The sequence below is a fragment of the Balaenoptera acutorostrata genome, chromosome 3 (genome assembly GCF_949987535.1).
Source record: "Balaenoptera acutorostrata chromosome 3, mBalAcu1.1, whole genome shotgun sequence".
NCBI lineage: Eukaryota > Metazoa > Chordata > Mammalia > Artiodactyla > Balaenopteridae > Balaenoptera > Balaenoptera acutorostrata.
This window is the reverse complement of record NC_080066.1, coordinates 157,605,447-157,629,492: the sequence shown is the minus strand read 5'-3', so window position 1 is coordinate 157,629,492 and position 24,046 is coordinate 157,605,447. Positions and strand designations below refer to the sequence as shown.

The 24,046-nt window shown below is 37.5% G+C and overlaps 1 protein-coding gene across 13 annotated transcripts in view; it reads right to left on the bottom strand.

The window, feature by feature from the left end:
• Positions 1-24,046, bottom strand: part of NRXN3 (neurexin 3) — a 1,648,091-nt gene that overhangs the window by 366,936 nt on the left and 1,257,109 nt on the right. For all 13 annotated transcript variants that reach the window (XM_057543493.1, XM_057543494.1, XM_057543495.1 and 10 more), the window contains one exon: positions 10,085-10,266. In XM_057543493.1, the coding sequence (XP_057399476.1) occupies positions 10,085-10,266 (182 nt within the window). The remainder of the gene's footprint in view (positions 1-10,084; positions 10,267-24,046) is intronic.

Below are 24,046 nucleotides of genomic sequence, written 5' to 3'. Positions count from 1 at the left end.
ACGCAAAATGACTGGTGAGAGGACCAGAATGACAAATATTATATGCTGTAATAAATAACAATAAAGACAAAGAAGATGTCCCCACAAAGTGATTTCAAATGACAGATGTTTGTCCAAAAGGTATGGAAATAAAAAGCTCTAGAACTGCTTGGGTTTGAAAACCTCTCTCAAGCTTTTTGATTTCTGTAAAACTTCACTATCTAGGTTTTGCCTGAACCTGTAGCCTTTTCTTTTTTAGCTTCCTTCCTTTTTCTCCTTCATCTTGTAAAGTTTTGTATATATTTCCCAAGTTCCTACTCATTTATCTCCTTGGATATCTCAGCAATCCTCAGAGAGTCCACTGTTACTGCCAAGCTGAGAATTCTCAAGTCCCTACCTCTAGCTCTTATCTCTCATCAGAGCTCATCACACATTTCCTATTGGAAATCTCTATGGATTGACTCTTGGATACCTTATATTTTGCAACACCAAAGTCAAACTATGATTTTATCCTAAAATCTATTTTTCTTACATGTCCCCTATTTTATTGTTGTTGAAATCATAACTTTCCCAGTCTAGACATTTCTTACTTCTCTCTTTCTTCCATCCAACCAGCTGGCAATACCTGTTGATTCTATCTCTGAAATGTCCTTTTGTTTCATCCTCATTACCTGCCTATGATCATCATCATAGGATAAGTTCTTAAAAACATTTTTCCTGGACCACTTAAACAATCACCTGCTCTTTATTTTTCTTGAACCCACTGAAAAACATTCTTTCAATGGAGCCAAATAATCTTCCTAAAAATTAAGCTTTGGGCATTTCGTCTTCTGCTCAAAGACTTTCAAAATGTCTTCTCACTGCTTTCAGAAGCAATCTATCAATATGGCATTCAAATTCTCCCCACTACATGCCTAAAGGACCTGGAAAGAAAAAAATAAATAAATCCAAAACATAGCTATCATTAGTTTAGCATCTATCGCAGACCAGATAAGACTCATTAAACATTTTCACACATTATTATAAATCTTTACACAGACTTGCGAGCTGACAGTTTACAGAGAAGTCAAAAAATTCACCCAAGGACATACAGCTGGTTGGAGGCAAAGCTAGATCTTGAATCACAGACCACTTTCCTCTAAAACACGGGATCTGTCTGCCATTCTACACTGTCTGCCCATTCCCTCAACTCATTTATTCTGGACACACTGAACACCTAATTTGAGAATATAACTTGGATTTCCCTCCTTTGAGGTTACACTCATGCTAGTACCTTCATCTGGCGTGTTCCTTCTCCAGATTCCACCAGCCAAAATCTGACCCACCATGTCCGTGTACATTTCTTCAATGTCTACAACCAGTAATATTCTTACTTTCCTTGGTATACAGCCCATCCTCCCTTAAAACGGAGCCATATGTACAATTTTTATTTCCCTCCTTGATATTAAACCTCTTCATATCTCCACCAACTCCAAATAGATTGCCGTTTCATAAATACATGTTGAATTAAAATCATCACCAGTACACTTTCTACTCGAAACTTTCATTAAGGGTGTAATAGTAGTTAAGAATCAGAACTGGGTCTGAATGCCTGCTCAGCCGTTTATTAGCAGTGCTATCTTGGGAATTTCATTAGCTTCATTAAATATTAGTTGCCTCCTTTATAAAGTGAGGCTATTAATAGTGACTACCTCACTGAGTTGTTGTGAGCTCATAATAAGATAAAATAAACAAAGGCCTTGCACAATGTCTGGTACCTGGTACTTTGTCAGTCAGTATTAGTGGTGAGCGACAGCAATGGTAGTCATGTAAGATCATCTCTAAAGATATAGTCCGAAGCAAATGTAGGAAATAATCACCAATGCTATTACATTACCTGCCAATTTATAGAAAATGGAGTAGAAAAATAAACTGAATTAAAAGAGGTTAACTAAGGAGTCAAGAATAGAATAGGAGACATTTTAATTGCCAATCATCTCCTGTCATCCTGAGTATGAACTGACTTTGGGATGAAGGTTAGTTTGGTCGATCAGCAGGGCTTATCTAAATGTCTGTAAGTGATTCTAGGTTCCAAAGGTGTCATCTCAGGCTGGGAAATGACAGGTCTGGCGGTCAGTACTATCTTTGAGGCTAATACAGTTATACAGTTCCCTCCGCCATCAATCGGGGAAACACTAACAAGATGAAACAGCCCCAGTGACAGCATCAGGATCTAAGCACATGATGCTATGGGGTGGGTGGCTAATGAGTTCCCCAATCAATATGCTGAGGTCCATGCCTTCTGAATGCAGCCAGGGATCTAAAATCCATCGTCTATAGCTTCAGGGAGTTAATGAGTTATTTCTTGCCCTGATGCACTGAACAATACCCCAGGAGTAATGACTAGTAACAGTGTAAGTGGTGGGTCAACGAGATAATTCATCTAAACGACAGAGTTAAGGTAGGCTTGCCATTAAGTCATATGAGCCCCAGCACTCACTTGATGGTGCCTAGGGTTTGCCTTGCTTGTTGCACTTTGGATTCATCTGTCTAAAAAACCTCTGCTATTCAAAACTCGTTCAGCTATTTGATAACTGCAATAATCTAGGGTATATGCTACCAGGTTGACTTTAAATCAGTAGTATCCTGATGCCTCCTTAGAATTTTATATTAGTTAAGTTGAAATCTCAAAGATCTGATTAAAAGTCTATTCATTATTTAGGAAAATAAAATATATTGTTTCCTCTGACTTAAAAAAAAGTTAATTGAAAACAAAGTACCAATAATATTAAAAGCTATCCATGATTGAAAGCTCCCTATATACAAGGAGCCATGCAAGAGTTTCAATACATCATCTCATAAATATGTAGAAAACCTAATTTCTCATATTTTAATTACTGTGTTCTTTCAAATCTGTTAGCTAGGTTGATCACAGTATCCCCAAAACATAGCACTTAGCCTGGCCCATAAAAAACACTCAGTTCATGTATAAAGAATGTCACTCATGAGCTAAATTCTCTTAATTCTAATTTCTCTAAATTCACATTATGTGCGCATTGAGGATGCTGAAACAGGACTATCATCAGTTAACAGTCAAAGGGTCACTGGTGTAAGTGATAAATGAGAAAGATATGGTCATTTGGCCTCATTTCTCATAACTGTGTACCAGCTATAAAATACTTTCTCCATGCTTTGCCAACTCAATTTTTACGACTGTATTACTGTAAATTTCATCTGCACACTAAATTTATCATTCATTTTTCTTTTATATTTGAGGAATCAAAAAATCTATGAGATGCTTTTACCTGTACACGTGCTTTTATGTTTCCAGTTTACTTGGTGGCGGCAGCTACTCATCTCCACTCAATCTGGCTGTACCCATACTGGGATGCTCGTTCTAGCAGCATTAGGGGCTCGTTCTAGAGCCCCTTTCTGGGCTCTATTAATGCCCAAGTATAGGGCCAAGCCCTTTATGTCTTTATCCGGTGCCCATGGTGGGTCTCAAACCACTTTTATACTATCCTCGCCTAGAAAGATTTTGCTCTCCTGATGGTGCTGTTTGTTGTTATTGTTTTTTTCGTCTCCATCTTCCCCTCCTTCTTCTCCTCCTCTTCCCCCACTTCCACCACCACCACCACCTCCTCCATCTCCTTCTTTAGGCAAGATGAGATAGGGTTCATACGACTGAAGAAGGAACTTCAGGGCAGGGTGGATTACACTCTTACTGGTAAGTGCAGAGCCCTTTGGAACATTGTACTGAAGTGCAGAAGAAGCGCAATGCATCACCTCATGACACTGTAGAGACATAATGCCCTACAATGAGACACCGAGGAAGCTGCAGGAGTCTACTTAGCCTATTGACCTAACCAGGCATCTCTCAGCGGGAACTGGGCTCTTCACCGCGTGCTAATGGAACACACCAGAAGTCTCAATTGTGGATTTGGTTAATTCAAAAATTTGTTTTGATCAGATAAAATAGGAATTTGCTTGCAGAAAGTGTCTAAGTAGACTTTCAAAAATACTTAAAATGAAATTCTGCTTTCCATTATAAAACATGTTCTTCCTTTCACTATATATATATATATATATTTTTTTTTTTTTTTTTTTTTTTCTTGAATGAAGTCATCACCTGCTGGACATTTCATCAAGAAAACTACCATTCTACCTTCATGCAGTCCTTTGCCAACAACAAAACAACTTCTGAATACTTTATTTCCTCTGAACCTCAGGATATCCTTACTAGGTAAGCTGTCTGGTGCCCATTTAAAAGAAGAGAAAGGTGAAGCTCAAAGCAGTGGAGTGACTGGCTCAAAGCCAAGTAGCTCGCTGGATATGGACAGAAATGAGACTCAGATCCAAATCTTCTGATCACAAATTAAGCACATTTTTCTACTACAGCTTTCTGCCTTTCAACATGAAGCACGGAATCAAAGTCAACAGATTTAGGTAGCGCCACCTTGGGAATAACAAAGATCTGAGGAAACACACTCGACTCCCGTGCAGGTGCTGCCTCTGGTCCAGCTTACATAAGCAGTCGCTTCCTCAAAACCCCTTCCACTCCCTTCTCCCACCTTCTCCTTCAACTCCGCCGGGATGGAACGGCCAAGCTGGGAGCTACAGACACGATCCCCAGCAGGCCCTCTCCACAGAAGTGGGTAATGATCTGGAAAAGCTCCTAAGGCTAGAAAACCCAAAGAGGCCTTTCTCACTAAGAACAAAGAGCAGCAAAAGGAAATACAGAGCTAACCTGCAGTGCGCAGCGCTCTGTGGGAAGCAAAATTGCATCTCGTGGACACCTTTGTTGATTTCTTGTTCTTTCCCTCTTTATTTGCGTTACCAGCCTCGAACCTCAATATTCCTCTGGACTCCCCTGCAGATGCCCCCACGTACAATACCTGAACCCAGCCCAGTTCTGCCACCGGCCAAATCCAGAGATGAACCTAAGCTAACAGCCACCTAAACTCACTGAAGACTAACCCAGAAGATGTTGATGGTTTGCTGTAAATATCCCACACAGGGACAGCCAAGTGAAGCATCCAGGCCAGCAATTTATAGATGCAATAGATGTGAGCAACAGACCATTTATCATAATTCAGCTCTGCTCCCGTTTTTTCTCCAGAAGTCTCTTCAAGTGCTATAAATTATGGGAAAACAATACTATACCAGCCAAACTTAATAAGTATCTGATTTCCCAAACCTGACACTAAGAGAATACCATCAGTCTTTTTTTGGGGGGGGGGCAGTTTTTTGGAAAGAGAACACTTTACCATTTTGGAAAGGGGGTCAGTGTGAACAATACTAACCCTTTCTCTTCTACTTTGGTTTATGTAAATATCTACATTATAAGACAGGAGGGAAACAGTTGGGGAAGGTTATAGATTCTTGTCAAACAAAACATGTCCTGACACATAAATTTCCACTGTTCCTGAAAGGCTCATAATTAAAAAATAAATCCAAGAGGATTTACTGTAAATTACACACAGAGAGAATAAAATGAATAGGATGTCTTTTTTACACCCTGCATTAACTACATAAAGAGAAGCTAATTGTTGCCCGGTTCTCCCCAGCCTTCTATTTTGCAGGTGGTGAAAGGAGGCTGTCAGGAGTTTCAGGATAGCAATAGCAAGCACTTCATGGTAATCTTTTCTCTGGTCCTATTCAATTTTGCCTCTATTGTATAAAGAAGGTGAGTGTAACTTGACACAGCTCCATAGAGCCTAGATGAAGGGTCAGTAGGCAGATGTCACTCACAGGAATAGCTTCTCTCCAAATACTGAGCAGATTAATTTCTCAACAATAGATTTCAGTGGAGAGAACTTATATTTGAAACAATAATTTGTAAAAATCCCTCTGCCCTATGATACTCTCCCCTCCACAGAATTTTATTTCATGAACACATACTTCAGCAAAGATCTTTTTGCCTTTGTCAGACGCATTTTGTCTGTGATTTCATTAATATCATGATTAATAATTGACACAGAAAATAGTACATCACAGAAGTGTGAACCAAAAACGAAGAAATGTAAGCTACTTTGAAGCAATCTCTAAATTATTTTGATCTCTCGGCCTTCTCTGATTTTTTTTTTAATGATCTAATTCTTGTCTTGTTCAATAAGCCTATGTAATCACCACGAGGCCCAGATGAGTGGGAAGACGTTTGGTTTAAAAGAAATCAGCAAAAGAAAGAAGAGCCTCCATTCACTTGGTGAGAACAACAGATAATCTGAGCAAACTGTGAAACAGGAAAAATTGTGCCTACAGCACCTACCCAGCTCTGTCTTAGTGTCTCTTTCTTTGCACCAATTCTTCACCCTAGGGCACCAATGCCTTCATTCTGCCCAAGCTCTCTCCACAAATTCTTGCCATCCCCCCAAGTGTTGTATGTCCCCAAATCAGCCATGCTAATTTCTCCTTCTTGCTTCTCAACCATTCAAACAGAACTCAAACCCTGTCAGAGCAGCTGACCTTAGCCTGGTGGGGTAAGGATAATAAGAAGACTGACTAAACTAATTAGTCAGTGATTCAAAGACCTCCAGGGGACTAAGAGTTGAAAAAGATACCTAGTTCCCTAAAGAGTTTTTAATGTGTGGGGATTTCAGGATGACGAAGGAAGAGATACGGGAGACTTCAAGCAGGTGAGGAAGGACTGTGCAGCCTAGAGTGGCAGACATGGCTAGTGGAAGCCAGAACTCCTACTTGCTGGATTTACCTACTGCTCTCACGAATGCTCCCGATGCAAAGCTCGCACTGAGAGAGTGAGAGGCACTCAGAGCGGGCAGGCGAGATGAAGCCTCTTTGCCATTCCTACTCTGGGGTCTCGACGACAGGCGAGTCTGTTTTAGGGTGAGTGCTCATCTTGGGGTCACACTTCCCAGTGTTCTTGGAAGAGCATTTTCTCTGCCCTCAAATAGGTTAACTTGGGGGTAAAAAGGGCTTATTCCAATGACAGTGTTACCACTGCTCAAAACCTCCAGGAATTCCTAGGAATCGCCTTCAGCAGCCGTATATAAAACACAAACTCTCAATCTCTTTCCCTCCTTCCTCTCTCGTGCTCTCCCCCGCGCCCCACACACACTAATTTCAGAGTTTAGACTTTGTTTTGGAGCAACGTACTAGCTTGACAACCACTCAGAAGTAGCACCAAGGTATTTTTGGTTATTTCCACAATCAACACCCACACTCGAAGAATGAAGCTTTGCCCACACGTGACCCATGCCAGAGCCCGTCTCCAGGCAGACGTGTCCTCTCTTCCTCAGGCCCACTTCGTCCTTTCTTCCCCTGCCCCTGGGATTCACCTTGCCTTCATGTCCTCTTCCTGTCTGTCATCACTTTCTCTTTGTGCCCGTGAGTTTCTCTTCTCCTGGGGGCACTGCAAGGGGGAATGAAATCTTTTACCTCCTGTCCAACCCTTTCCGCTCTCGGTAGTGGCACTTAAATTCCTTTCTTTTTGAGTAATTTTCTTTAGTACAAGGAAACAAACTGTGTTTAATAAACAAATCCACACATGACAGATTGTGAAAGTCATATAAAATTATCTTAGTAGGTATTTATGACTTCATTCTCCTGATGCGTCTATGTAAATGCCCAAAACAAGAGGCTGGATATTGTCATCAAGTCTTTTGACCTTCCACTTGGAACTTCCCTCTCCAGTGTGGTAAAGAATCTTCCCTTTGCTCTGCCCACTCTGACCTCAGTTTTTAATCACATGTTCTTTATATCTCTAAGAGGACCTTTGCAGCCTAGGGCAGTGGTCACCAAAGTACAGCCTGTAGCCTGTTCTCATAAGTACATTTTTACTGGAATACAGTCACACACACTTTCTATCTCTGGTAGACCCCAGAAATGATCCATTAGTGAACAAAAAATGATTTGAAATTACTAGACCAATGAAGGGTTCCCATGCTCAAGAGGGTCACAGGCATGTCAGGTCCATTCCAGAATGGTGTGGTTTCTTTACATCGTAGGGTCTCTTTTACTTTTCTCTAAAAATATCAGATGGCATTTCCTAACCCAAGCTCTCAAGGACAATCTGTTGGAATTTTCCAGACTGTTTAAGCAATGAAAGCATCATTGGAATAAGTCTACAATACCCAAGGGGGCTCTACACGTTTTGATGTAAAATTTCTTGTATTTTTGCTATTAAGATTTAACATGGAATGCTTTGGTTCCTCCTAGAAGTTCCCAGAATCCTCATATCCATTTTATAAAAACACTGCCAACTCCAACTAAACTACCAGAAAAAAAAAACCCACAACATTTCTCTTAAAAGTGGAGATGCTTTACAAAACAGGAATGGGAAGAAATGGATAAACTGGTAGCACATTATCTGTCTCGAAAAAGATGCTCATAGCTGTGTCAAATATTATTCTTCCTAGTAAGTCACACTGAATAAAAAAAGAAGAGAAATCCCCGTGGAAATGCAAGTGAGCTGGTAATAATAGACTAGTTATAGCTGCCATGAAATACTCATTAAGTTATATGCAGCATAAATCTCACAGTTTTGTAAATTATGGTGGTTCTTACAGGCCAAATAAAGATAAACTGTACTAAGTATGGCTGCCTTCCTCTGTGCTCCTTGGCATGGCTTTTTAAGATGCTTAAGCTCAGGTTCATAGTACCACATGGTCCCTGAAGCATCTGAGGAAGCATTAAAGGTTCACAACTCTCTTCAAGACCCCTATTCTACATTTTGAAGGTGATCGTTTCCAAGCAGTCCTTCCCTGTATTCCTAAGCAGAGTCCTGACCTGCTCTGGTTCACGCTGAGATCAGACAGGCTTCCAGCTTAAGCCTCTTCCTTCCAGCTGCTCCTGTTTCCAAGGCATATTGGAAGAGCAGGTGCTGGAGCCGGGCACTGCTTCCAGGGCTGAGCTTGCTGCTCTGGTTCCAGCCAGCCACCTCCACTCCAGAGCCCAGCAATGAAATCTCCCTCTGCTTTCCTCGGCAGATAGGCACACTAGCAAAACTCACATTCAGAGATTCCCACTAAATGTTGCTTTTCCTCCTTTTTGGAGGTTGGTGATAATCCCCAGTTGACTTTTCCTCTTAACTGCTTTCCCCCCCTACTATTTAAACCTCATTCTTATTGCTCCACATTAAATCCATTCTTCCTAGCCTTGTCATTGCTAACTAATGAGAACAATTCCTCTCTTTGCTCTTGGTGGCTGCACTCTGGGTACTTATGGATGAGAATCATATCCTTCTTTAGCCTACTTTCTTAACTGCAGACTGCACTGGTGATAAAATGGGTTAACTGTTGCTCTAAAAATATTTTCTATCCTCACAACAAAGTAATTGTTCCTCCAAATCATTTTAATTTCTTAGAAATTGCACTGTGTTCTTAATGATCTGCAGTGAGTGAGGGTGCAATCCTATTGGGTTTATATATACAAGCAAACTGCTCTATATACAAGACACACAAATACACCAACTCTTGGTCAATGTGCTGATTCTTTTTGCCCCACCCACTCTGGCCTCAGTTTTTATCACATGTTCTTTATGTCTCTACAAGAGTGTCTGCAGGCTAGGGCAGGGGTCACCAAAGCACAGCCTGCAGCCTGTTTTTATAGATATATTTTTATGGAATATAGTCATACATATTCTTTAAAAATGTATTGTCTATAGCTGCTTTCACATTAACAATGGCAGAGTTGAGTAGCTCTGACAGAGACTTATGACCCGAAAAGCCCCAAATATTTCTATTTGGCCCTTTACAGCAAACCTTTGCTGATCCTCCCAACTTAGGAGATCATTGACACTCAAGGTGGCCTTGCTGCTTGCACCAGGTTAAGATGAACCATAGCAGGTCAGTCTCTTATTTACACCTAAGGGGTCTGTTAAGTGTTTCATGACTGGTCAAACCACCCAGAAGGGGAGGGAGTCTGGACAGGAAGAGTTTTAAATTTTCTATCCCCGAGGTACCCTCTGAGTATCATGGCTCATATCTGAGGGGTAGAATGAGGCTTAAGACACACCACCTCCTGGGTATGGCTCCAACCCACTGAGGCAACGTTACAAGCATATGCCCCTTTGCCATGTCTGTCTAGAATGTTCCACCGCATTTATCTGGCTCACCAACTCAGACCACCAGGAAGACAAGAGAATCCAGGCCACAGTCCCGGTACTCACTATGTGAAGCTGAAGGAAGTCCCCGAGGCCTGGGGCGCTGTCTATGCGCACCAAGATGCCGTCCTTCACGGTGGTGCTGAAGCCCACGGCCAGGCGGTCAGAGCGCGTGCTGGGCCTGTCATTGGCCGGCCAGGTGTACAGGATGAGGCCTCCACTCTTCCCAAAGATGTACGTGGCGCCAGCTGCGAAAGCAAGGACAGAGGGAGCCGTCAGGACCCTGCAGTGCGCACTGCCAGCTGTGGGTTCACTGCTGAGACTCTGCACAGGCAGCTGTGGAGAGAAACGGCCGCCACGTGCCAGTATGTGGTGACCAAGCGGGATGGCATCCAAAGCGGCTGTCACCCCGAATTAAAGACGCAGGCAAAATGAGTTAATAACAAAGCAGATGCTAGCCAGAGACATTCCTCGCATCTTCAGATCCTGCTGTGTAAGGGCAGAGGGCAGATAACATGCTGTGTCTGAGAGCTTTGCTACGTTGTGACAAACAACTTTTCCGCCTTCTTCAATCTAGGCCAGGGCAGGCAGGAGACAGGAAATTAGTTCCCCCATCTCTTAGCTATCAGAATATTCTGGTCAGTGGAGTAGGGAGCAGTTCCAGGAAGGCCACACAAAACTAAAGGTAACGTGGAAGTCCAAAGCCGTTATTCCTTTCCTGCCTGTGTCCTCTGTCACCCTCACAGAAAAGAAAGCCTGAGAAAACCAAGTTACATGACTCAAAGCATTTGCCTATTTCCCTCTTATGTTGCTATAAAAAAGGTGGTAAAAATTAATTCTGGAGGTCTTTAAAAAATTAACTCTATACTTTTTTCCCTAGTTGTGGTGTTTATCCGGTATTCTATAACAGTTTCTAGCTCCTTTCCAAGCTAAATTTCAAAAAGAAGACATAGGAGACATAGGAAAAAAACCTCAATTTAATGAATTTTAATCTTGAAAAGCAGTATTATCAATTATGACTAGTGGGTTCAGTGTTGTTTTTAATATTTACTTGTGTTTTAGCTCTTATAATTTATAAACCCAGGGGTTAGTAAGAATATATTGACTTAAAAATACTTAGAAAACAAAGAGGAAGAAAAATAAAGAGAATATTTGCATCTCCTAAATTTCAAAAATCTATTTTTACAAACAAGTTTTAAAATCTGAATTTGGGAAAAAGCATGCAGATTTGGTAGCCAGAATAGACTACACCATTGTAGTTTCTATGATTGTGTGTATGTCACCCACAGTGAGTAAGTAGTTCCATATGTCACTCATTTCAAAGTTCAGAGAACATTTGGCATCAGATTTTCTTGTGTTTCCCACTGAACATAGTTCAATCCTTGAAATTGTTTTAAAGCAACATTAGACAAGCATTCATATATCTCTAGCATTTACTAAAAATCTCAATCACTGATCAATTTACTTTACAGAGAATATTGGGTTGAATCATGTTGTTTCAAGAAGAAATGAGTTATTCAGCTTGTTTAGAAATAACAGAGTAAGCTGCTATGAGGCTAGAATTAGGAGTATATGTCATATGCCAACCTCTTCTAAGGCATTAAGCCACGTTGTATTCTGAGGCATATAGCATCTAATCTGTCCTCTTTGAAAGGTAACTATTCTAGTTGCTCCAATACGCTCAGTTTGTGTATTGTATGCAGCATAACATTATTTTCCTTTTATGAGTTTCTCAATTCTTAGGGGATGGTGTCTGAAAAGCCCTCCACAGTCATCTGGAAAGTTTGGGATTGTAGTATGGAAAGTATATGTTTAATTCTACATGCAAAATAATGTTTGTTCCTTATTATCCACAAACACCCTCAAAGATTCTTAAAATCAGAAATGTGGCTATGATGATTTACTCTTGATATCTCACCATCTGTGAAGAATTTAAGTAATTCCATTTCTGTAGATGACTACAAATGTCATCATCATTCCCTTTACTCTTTACTTGGAAAACTGAAGGTTACTCAGTGATTAATATATAGAATCACCAAAAGTGCAAATCAGCCTGTGACATTTTGTGGCAATTTATAAAATCTTACCCTATTCGGTCCTAAATATATAGTGGATTCTGCTACAGAAATAAATCCATACTCTATCAGGAAATAATTTTGTCACTACAGAAAGAAAAAGTCAAAAGTTGATAACAGCAGCCACATATACATGGTGCTTTACAGTTTGCAAAAGTGTTCTTCAGATTTATTAGCTGGGTCTTCACAGCAGTCCTATGGCATATTTCATTTGTTAACACTGTTTGGAAACAGAGACCCAAATATCCGACTTAAATAAGTGGTACCTCCTTTAAGTCTCCTTCTGGACCCTCCAGCCTCCAAAAGCCTGGCTTTACCATATAGCAATCATAGCTGAATATCATTCTACAATAAACTATACCAATGATGCAAAGTTGACTGTACTTCATTTTTTTCACACCTTCTCATGAGAATGAAGCAGAATGAAAACAAAGCCATGACCCCTAAATCTGACATGTTTTCCAAAGCTAGTCTGGCTTTCTCACCATACAAATAACTTTACAAACTTTCTACTCTGCTTATATTTCACCCACTGCCCTGTTCAGTAGTTCTCAATACAAAGAATACAAAGAGGAAGAGCATTTTAAAAGATAAATACACAACTTCTTACATGTAGTGGCCAGAAGGTCACCGTGACTTCAATTTTTAAATAAACAAAGAATGAAACTACACTATGACAATATTATGGTAAGTAGAAAGAGAGTATGATTTAAATTATTTTTATTGCCTCTGTTGCTCTGAATTCAGGATATCACTATGTTAGATAATTCTAACTTTATAGGTGAAAAGGGCATAAAAGGTACAAAGTCCTTAGCATACAGCTTTTTCTGCTATATAGAAATAAATTTTAAAATGTATTCTTGGTACTGAATTTGCTAGTAAGGGTGACTAAAGACCCTGAATGCTTCCATAGTCCAATGTTGGCTTTAGAGGAAGTTAATTAATAGTTACAAGCCTCTGCTCTGATAACTTGTTATTTTTTTCTTCTTTAATTAGCTTTGTTGTCTTGCATGGTTTTTAAAGATAAATACATGCTTTCTGTTAATTTTAATATAAAATGCCTAGAGTCCCAGGGGGAACATGGAATTATTTTACTTTACATTTTCAAATTAAAAAGTTAATTTTGTTATTTTTAAATGTGGATTACAAATCAACTTTTTGGGAACATCCCAGGAACCACAAGAATCCTCTTTAATCCATTAATGATTTTTACTTCTAAGACATGCAATACCAAATCACATGCTTTCTACTCCGAGAAAGACTAGCGTTTCTGATTGCTGGTTTCTCACTGTGCTCAGTATGCTGGTACTAAGATCATACTACATTTATTAATAATCAGAACCATGGAAATTTCCTGCTTGCTAACAAAAAGTGATTCATTCAACTGATGAAAAAAATGCTGTGGTGGTATTTTGGCCATTTAATATTGCAGTGTTTGCAAGTTTGCAAACAGCTGAAGTTGCTTTACTGAGTTCCAGCCAGCACAGTATTTCAGGAATGGAATCTCCACACTGTCACCATTAGCCATGATAAGGTGGATATACTCATCTTCAAATAGTCAACAAGCATGACATGTTATTTAACACACAACTTCTTTTGTCTTGAAAGCACCAAAAATGGGTTTGGCTTATTGTTTTCATAACTGGATAGCTCTCTACTGGGAGGGAGCTGATGGTGATTTTGGCAGCTCCATATACGTATAGCATATTACTTTTCTGGATACCAACAGGAACAGAATCATGGTCCATTTTAAGATTTACATTAGACATAAAAATAATATATATATACATATGTGCATTAATATGCATGTATGTGTGTGTGTATGTATGTGTATAAAAAAAGGAAAGTTTAGTTAGAAAATAGAATAGACTACCTGGAATTAATTTATTATTTTCCCCATCAAATAATTATAAATAAAATGGCTCCAGAAAAGCATTTATATATAATGTCGGTTATATATTTATGTTTAAAAACAACAAATTAGCTTTTTCTGAAATAATGTTCAGTTGGTATTAAAATGGAACAAGTTTGGAAGCATCTCCCAAGGGAGACCTGAAAGAGTTAAGTTTAAAGAGAACTAACAGGGAACTATACTCAGTATTTTGGAATAACCTATACGGGAAAAGAATATGAAAAAGAATATATATATGAAATATGCATATATTATATATATAATATGTACATATATAATATATATATATAAACTCAATCACTTTGCTGTACACCTAAAACTAACACAACATTGTAAATCAACTAGACTCCACTAATAAATGAATTAAAATAGAAAAAATAAAGAGAACTAGATAATTTACTGGTAGAAAAGTATAGCAGGTAGAATAACAAATTAAGTAATAAGTATAAGTCTTAGCATGCAAACCACCTGGTAGGTAAACTAGAATAAGAAACAAGATGTCAGACTCCTTCTCTGGTACTCTTTGAACACTGCCTGAGAATTTAGTATAAAATATCAAGGCACCAAGGTATGTCTGTCTACCTCTATTATATCAGGTTCCTATTCCTTATTTCTATTTTATTACTCTTTCATCAACCTTATTCACATTTGTATTCTTTACTGTAAATTGGTAAATCCTTTTGGAAAATAGATTATCAAGGACATAAAATACATTATGCCAGTAGATGTAGTTATTGCTATTAACTTAAAATTATCTTTTATTCATGTCAATTATCATACAGATAATAAAACCAAAATGGAAAGACTTTGAAAATGACAAGTATCTCCTCTAGGAAATGAAGACGTATAGAGCTCAAGGGTCTCGTAATGACTGATGACTTGAAAAACACAGTTTCTCAATTTCTTTTACATATTTAGTTTGCTCCATGGTTCCCCTTACGGACACCCCTGGCTCTTTTGGGAGTGTTCATAACAGTAGGGTCTTATAATTCCATAGCTTCAAATGGGTTTCAAACTGCTTTCTTTGCGAGTATCTCATTTGATGTCTCTTTCCCCAGTACCCACTGAAGTGTTAATGGCAAATATTTTTGTTACTGTTTTAATAGAAAAGTAAACAAAGGCTCAAAGAGATTAAATGACTTGATTTGGTGTTAAGTGTTGGAACTGAGAGTAGAGCCGGATCTTCCCTTTCTTAATTCTGCCTTCTTCTCCCCTCCGCAGGGGAGAAGCTGTCCTGCTGACCCATGGGATGTATCGATAGCTTCCCTAAAGGAATTCCTGGAGACCAAGAGCTCCACGAGGAGAAAGGGAGGGTAAATAACAGATGAAAAAAACTATGAACAAAATGTCTGCATTACAGAGGGAGCCACGAGGGAATACGAGATAGATAGGTGATATAGATTTTAGAAAGAGCCCTGCAATGTATTTATTCAATGTATGGTTTATTATGATCTACTTTGTCTACTCCCAAATTTTAAAAATAAACACCAAAACTGATGATAAAGTAGCTTTAAATAAAGCAAAACTGAAGGAACTGAACATTAAGAGAGAAATTTCATGTATTTTAAAGAACATCCTTTATCTTTGGCAAAGAAATGATCAGATTTACTGCTCAGCTAACTGAGGAACTGACAACATTGCCTGAGTCAAGTATATCATTGGGGAGATCCAAGCCCCATTTCTTAAACAATGCTCAGGCAAGGTAAGGGCTCTCTCCATAAGGGGCAATTTCTTTCTCTTTCTTAAAGAAAGAATGATTAAAACCAAAGGGCATTAAGCCAGAAAACACGGAGGCAACATTTCAGAGCATATCCCTCTATTAGAGATAAAGTATATGAGGCTCTATACATTAAAACTGATCTAAAGTAAAGCTTCCAGGGACACACTTAAATTTCCTCCTGCTTAAAAGAATTTTCATAAGCTCATTATTTTTTCCTTTGGGGCAATTATTTCTTTCACAAACCTTTGGTAGTGCTTTACAATGCTAATTATGATACTAATGTTACTACTAATATTAATAATCATACTAGCTATATGTATGAATCACTCACTATATATTATAGCATACAGTATAATATTTCAAATTCCTATACCTTTCATTTTAGATACTGTTGCTGTATTCGTTTGTTAGGGGCTGCCATACATAAGGTATCACAGACTGGGTGACTTAAGAAACAGAAATTTATTTCCTCACATTTCTAGAAACTAGAATTCCGAGATCAAGGTGTCAGCAGGGTTGATTTCTTCTAAGGCCTGTCTCCTTGGCTTCTAAATGTTCTTCTCCCTCCCTGTGTCACCACGTGGCCTATCATCTTTACCCATCTGTGTCCTAATTTCCTCTTCTTATAAGGATACCAGTCACATTGGATTAGGGCCCACCCTAATGACCTCATTTTAACTTAATTACCTCTTTAGAGACTCTATCTCCAATTACAGTTATAGTCTGAGGTACTGGAGGTTATGACTTTAACATATAAATTTTGAGGGGACACAATTCAGCCTGTAACACTCACTCTTCCAGTTTTAAAGATGAGGAAAGCTATATATAGAATGAGGTTAAAAACAAAAAATAAAAAACAAAAAAAACTTGCCTAAGATCCAAAGAAATCAGGAATTTAATCCAGATCTATCTAACTTAATGATCTACATTCTTTTTACTATGTCAAACTATATGCCCTAATATGTTTCCTTTGACCTTACCTATGTATCTGTGTGGGGATGGGGATAATGATGGAGAGAAGAAAGACAATGGCTTGCTAACATGTGGCAAAAAATAAACAACAGCAAACAAGATGGAAACTCAGTTCCCACGCAATGGAAATGGCAGTAGAGGGCTGATCATCCTGACCATTTTATCTTACTTAAATGACAATGGTTTAATATGAAGTTGTTCTCTATCAAGTATATAAAGCAAGGTCAGACAATAGTCTATTCCTGATTAATTACTCCGTACTCATAAAATTCTAAACTATGAAGAGTGGACTCTATAATGAGGTTGATTTCAGAGATTAACTATAGTCAATTTAATTTAACTTTCATAACCAAGCTAGTTTTTTATATAGCAAAACAAAGTAAGTCCTAGGAAATTACACAGTATTCGGGTTTAAGAAAATAAATATTAAGCTTTACTGTCAAACAAAATGAAAATTCAGAACCCTTCTGTACCATGAGCTCCTGAAGGACAGGGTTGTTTAATTTATTTCTCTATCAACACTGTGAATGCTCAGGAAACAAATGCTGCTGAATTAATCAATAAAACTTGGCTCACCTATACTTTCATATCTTCACACTGTCATTCAGGCATCTTCCCATTAATCCATCTCAGCTTTTTGTCATTTCATCTCATTGTGGAAATATTTTATAAATACTCATCAATTAGGGTTCACAACATCTCCTATGATGGAATAGCTTCCAATTTATAAAAGAAATCTAACTGCAAAGACATTTGAATGATTTTTCTTTGGTGAATTTTTGGCAGGCTCAGATAAGAAAATCACACCCACTTTTAGTCAAATTGTTTTATGTTTACCCTTCAGTTCCTAAATTACATTGAAAACAGTTTTTAGGATATATATTTCATATATATATGAAAATACATCTTAGATTTAACAAGAATACACAGTAGAAAAGCAAAGTAACATACTTAAGAATGGCAATGTTATCATTCTATTTTACAGAGCATTAACTAAGTGCAAAGACTTTATATACATTTGTCCTTAGGCAAAATATAAATGAATGAAAAGAAAAATAAAAATGATCATTTTATAATAACTCAACAGCCTCTTCTGTAGCAGTTTTTGGAACTCATTCCTTCTGATGACATCTCATGGGACATAGCTAGAATAAAATGGAGGTTCAGAGTGCATTTATCTGCCTTCTTTTCCTCCTTTTAATCCACAGCTTTGAAATACCTTCTGTAATAAGAGCAATCAAGGGATTTCTAAGTACTGAATATTCTGTGAAAAAGAAATATAGATGAAGAGTAGTTGCTTATTTCAAGTGCTTTGATTTAAATTCTTGATTTATATGGACTTCACACTTTGAAGGGGCCAGGGAATATAAACAGATGACCCTGGGGTATTTATGGTTCTAATTCTTAAAACATGGTTTTCCCAAAAAAGTTGGCTAATATTTTTAAGAGTTATGACTCCTGCTTCTATGAGACACATATCTCTTAATCACAGAACCTATGTCAGAGTTAGGCAAAAGGAAGAACCTTCAACTATTAAGGTCCCTTCTCTGTACCTATCATGATCATTTATCTTCACTGTGCCTAGTTGCCCGATGATTAAGAAAGTGATAATACCACTCCTGCCCACGGATCTCAGAGAGCTGGAGTAAGGATCAAAGTAGCTATCATATCACTTATATGTGGAATCTAAAATATGACACAAATGAACTTATTTACAAATCAGAAACAGACTCACAGACATAGAGAACAGACTTGTGGTTGCCAAGAGGGAGGGGCATTGGGGAGAGATGGGGCGTTGGGGAGGGATGGATTAGGAGTTTGGGATTAGCAGATGCAAACTATTATATATAGAATGGATAAACAATAAGGTCCTACTGTATAGCACAGGGAACTATATTCGATATCCCGTGATAAACCATAATGGAAAAGAATATGAAAAAGAATATATGTATGTAAAACTGAATCACTTTGCTGTACAGCAGAAATTAACACAACACTGTAAATCAACTGTAGTTCAGTAAAATGAATTTAAATAAATAGCTATCAGGTACACTATACAGAACTCTAGAAATAGTTTAGTATTTCCATTTTATGGTGATCACCTAAAAGTGAAGGAACTCCCCAAAGCTACTGTACCTGTAGGAGACTTTCACTTTTCTATATGCCCAGCACATCTTCCCCCTTTATCTTGAAACATTAAGCCCCTTCACATGGAAACTACTATTTTCTCCCATACCAATCATGTGATTTAAATGGTAAGTGTCAACCCCTTAACAGATTTTGCCCTTTATATACAGCTGATTAGCTAAGGTATGGTAAATTAACACCAGTTGGGCCAATCAAAGTCCGTCACTACATTTTTTTGTAACCTGGACCCACAGAAACACTCCATCAGTCTCTCCTTGATGATAAAGTTATGCCAGAAGAGGCACACAGCTGCCATGGCCACATTTCCTACCATGGGAAAGAGGTAGTGAGAAAATAAACACTGGCCTAAAGAGTGAAGTCAAGTTGTTGAGTTGGGAGTTGGACACAGAGAGAAAATCTTATTTTTTGAGTACTTGATTTTAATGGTCCATGTTGTGAAATTGTGCCTTGGTGTTTCTTATATGAAATTCTCAGTTGCTAACTTTTTTAGTTTAAGCTGGTTCAAATTTTGCTTCTTTCACAAGTAGAAAAGTCCTGGGTAGTAAACAACTGGTAACTATCCCAGTGCCTGGAACATGTAGGGGCACAATAAAAGGCTTGATAAATGAATTGGCAAAGAATGACCAAGATGAGCAACTGATACATTATGGAGGAATCTAAATCTAACCTAAGCAAAGGAGCCCATTCAGTAATTCGTATACATTTCAAATGGGAACATTTGTAAAACTGATCATGTTCTTGTTGACAAATCCTTAATGATTTCCATAATTAGGTATATATATATATATATATACACACACACACACATATATATATGTACATATATATATCTCCAAAACCCCAATGAATAGAATATTAGAATATTAATAAAAGGAGACTGCTTTATATCAAGTCCTATAAACTACAAATAAAGCTTTACTCAGAAGGAAATGCCTTAGATAATAATAAAGGAAATGAACATAAATGAACTGAACTTTCAACTTAACATACTATTACAAAAATAAATAAACTTAATAGCTCAGATGTGATGATTAATACAAGCTGAAATTTACCCAGTGTATTTTTAAAATAATAGTTAAAAAACCCAAAGCTTCTTAAAAATGTCAAAGAAAGTATATAAACCCCTGAAAAACCAGAAATAAGAAAAACTAAAAGAGAAAAAAATAGAATAGTAGAAATTATAAAGGAAATATAAACATAGCTATAGGAAATGTTAAAAATGTAAAAGAATATTTTGTACAACTTTAGAGAAATATATTTGAATACCAGAGGAAACAAATCATTTCTAGGAAAAATAATTTGCCAAAGGTTTCTAAGAAAAATTAGAGATATTCAATAGACTAAATGACTACAGAAACCCTTGGAAAGGTGATTCAAGTCCTACTATTTAAAAGATACAGGTCTGGATGATTTTATAGATACGTTTCATCTAACTTTCAAAGAAAAGATAATCCCCCAATTATTCAAATTATACAAGACCACAGGCAAGGTTAGCTATCTCCTCCAATTAATTTACAAATCTAACAAAATCTTAATACTAACATCTGTTAAATATACAGCATAAAAACAGAAGACAACATTTTAGTCTAATTTCATTTATGAATATTGATTAAAATTTTTCTCTGAATAACATTCAGTGGTACATTCAGAGAATAATACACCATCCCAGGGATATGAGAAATAATGTATTTCAACAAAAAGGTATCTATTAGCAAAATTCATTACATCTCCCAATTAAAGTAGAATTAGAATATAATTTTATCCCCGATTTTATAAAAGACTTGAAAAAAATTCTGCAGCCATTCCTTCAAAAACTCTAATTAAAATAGGAATTGAAAAAAGTCTTCTAAATATGATAGACTATCAAAAACAAACTGTAGCATCATACTAAATAGTAAAATTATATACCCTTCACCATTAAAATCAGGAAGATAGTGATGTTCATTATCACAGTATTATTCAACAAAATTTTATAAGTTCTTACTAAACCAATAAGGCAATAAAATAAGTTGTAAAATATTGGGAAAGAATACAATAACTTTTAAAAGATATGATTTAATACATAAATATTCCAAATAACTGTTTTAAAAACTTAATTAATGTGATCAATTGATAAATTGGTCCAATACAAATAAATACATAAAAATCAATAGCTCGTCAGCCTTACACAGATGGTGTATATCTTTTGGTTATAACACCAAAAGAACAGGCAACAAAAGAAAAAATAAGTAAGTTGGACTTCAAAATTTTAAATCTTGTACATTAAAGGACACTATCAACAGATTGAAAAGGTAACCCACAAAATGGGAGCAAATATTTGCAAATCATATATCTGATATAGGATTAATATCCAGAATATATGAAGCATTCTTACAACTCAACAACAAACAAAAAACCCAATTAAAATATGGACAAAGGGCTTGAATAGATATTTCTCCAAAGAAGGTATACAGATGGCCAATAAGCACATAAAGAGATACTCAACATTACTAATCATTAGGAAAATGCAAATCAAAATCACAACGAGGTATCGCTTCATACTCATTAGGATGGCTATTATCAAAATAACAGAAAATAATAAGTGTCAACTTGTGGAGATATGGAGAAATTGGAACTAGGATGTGGAGAAATTGGAAACCTTTTGCACTACTGCTGGGAATGTAAAATAGTACAGCCACTATGGAAAACAATGACACTTCTTCAAAAAATTAAATGTTGAATTCCCATATGGTCCAGCAATTCCATTTCTAAGTACATAACCAAAAGAACTGAAAGCAGGGACTCAGATACTGTATACTGATATTCATAGCAGCATTATTCATAGTAGCCAAGAAGTGGCAACTACACAAATGTCCAATGATAGATGAATGGATACACAAGATAATGGTATACACACACAATGGATTATTATTCAGCTTTAAAAAGGAATGAAATTCTGATACACACCGCAACATGAAACTTGAAGACATTGCGCTAAGTGAAATAAGCCAGATACAAAAGGACAAATATGGTATGATTCTACTTATATGAGATACCTAGAATAGTCAAATTCTTAGATACAGAAAGTAGAATCGTGGCTATTAGGGGCTGGCGGGGAGGGGAAAGGGAAGTTATTATTTAGTAGGCACAGTTTCAGTTTGGGGTGATCACAATGTTTTGGAGATGGTGGTGATCATTGAAAAACAATGTGAATGTACTTAATGCTATAAAACTGTACTTAAAAATGGTTAAAATAGTAATTTTTCATTATGTATATTTTACTACAATAAAAAAATCAATAGTTCATTTTAACAGTATCAATTACCAGGTTGAAATGACAGGGAAAAATCCCAACCACAATAACACAAATTTATAAAATATCTTGAAATAATGCAATAAGAAAGTTGCATAAAGACAAGCTATATAAAGGAAACTATAATTTTTGGAGGACATAAAACATGTCCATATATATGGAGATACAGATAATGTTACTGAATAGAAAAAATATGAATATATCAATAAGCATGTTAATTTTTAACACACTCATAAACAGAATCTCAATTTCTTTTGAAGTTCATAAAGAAAAATAAGTATAAGATTTGCGAAGAAGATTTTAAAAGAAAGAGTAAAGAAAGGAGACTTGCTTTCGTAGACTTTAAAATTTACTGAAAAATGATTGTAGTCAAAATAATCTATTCTTAGAAGAAAAATAGAGCACTCAATCAGTAAAAATTAAATGTAACGGTATACAAATGTCAAAATATTGTTGAATACCTTATATGTACTAAGAACATTGTATATATAATACAGTATGATAAGTGCTATAGTAGAGACATGTTCAAAATGAGATGGGAACCCATAGGAGAGGGCCACTGGCTTTAAAATAGACTTGTACTACAAAAGTCTGTCTCTCTGTCTCTCTGCCTCTCTCTCTCTCTCTCTCTCTCTCTCTCTCTCTCTCTCTCTCTCTCTCTCTATATATATATATATATATATATAAAATGGAGAGAGAGAGAGGAATAATTACTACAGTAAGTTAACATCCATTGCTTCACATAGTTACAATTTTTTTCTTCTGATGAGAACTCTTAAGATGTACTCTCTTAGCAACTTTTGAGTACTTTCAAATACTGCATTAACAATGCAGTGTTGTTAATTATAGTTATCCTGCTGCACATTAGCTCCCCAGAACTTATTTATTTTATAACTGCAAGCTTGAACCTTTTGACAACTGTCACCCATTTCCTATCTGCCCCATGCCTTGCCCCTGGCAACCACCATTCTTTTCTGTTTCTGTAAGTTTTTGTTTTGTTTTGTTTTTTTCAGATTCCACATATTAGTGAGATCATTAAGTTGTACACCTTAAACTAATATAAAGTTATACGTCAATCGTATCTCAATAAAACTGCAAGAAAAACTATGAAATAAAAATAAAATGAAATAGGGACCTTCTAGATGGCAGAGGAGTAAGACGTGGAGATCACCTTCCTCCCCACAAATACGTCAAAAATACAGCTACACGTGGAACAACTCCTACAGGACACCTACTGAACGCTGGCAGAAGATCTCAGACTTCCCAAAAGGCAAGAAAATCCCCATGTACCTTGGTAAGGCAAAAGAAAAAAGAAAAAACAGAGACAAAAGAATAGGGACAGGACTTGCACCTCTGGGAGGGAGCTGTGAAGGAGGAAAAGTTTCCACACACTAGGAAGCCCCTTCACTGGCAGAGATGGGGGGTGGGTGGGGGGAAGCTTCAGAGCCACGAAGGAGAGCGCAGCAACAGGGGTGCAGAGGGCAAAGCAGAGAGATTCCCGCACAGAGGATCGGTGCTGGCCTGCACTCACCAGCCCGAGAGGCTTGTCTGTTCACCTGCTGGGGCGGGTGGGGGCTGGGAGCTGAGGTTCGGGCTTCAGAGGTCGGATCCCAGGGAGAGGACTGGGGTTGGCTGCGTGAACACAGCCTGAACGGGCTAGTGCGCCACAGCTAGCTGGGAGGGAGTCCAGGAAAAACTCTGGACCTGCCTCAGAGGCAAGAGACCATTGTTTCGGGGTGCGCAAGGAGAGGGGATTCAGAGCACCAACTAAACGAGCTCCAGAGACGGGCGCAAGCTGCGGCTATCAGCGCGGACCCCAGAGACGGGCATGAAAAGTTAACACTGCTGCTGCAGCCACCAAGAAGCCTGTGTGCAAGCACAGGTCACTATCCACACCTCCCCTCCCGGG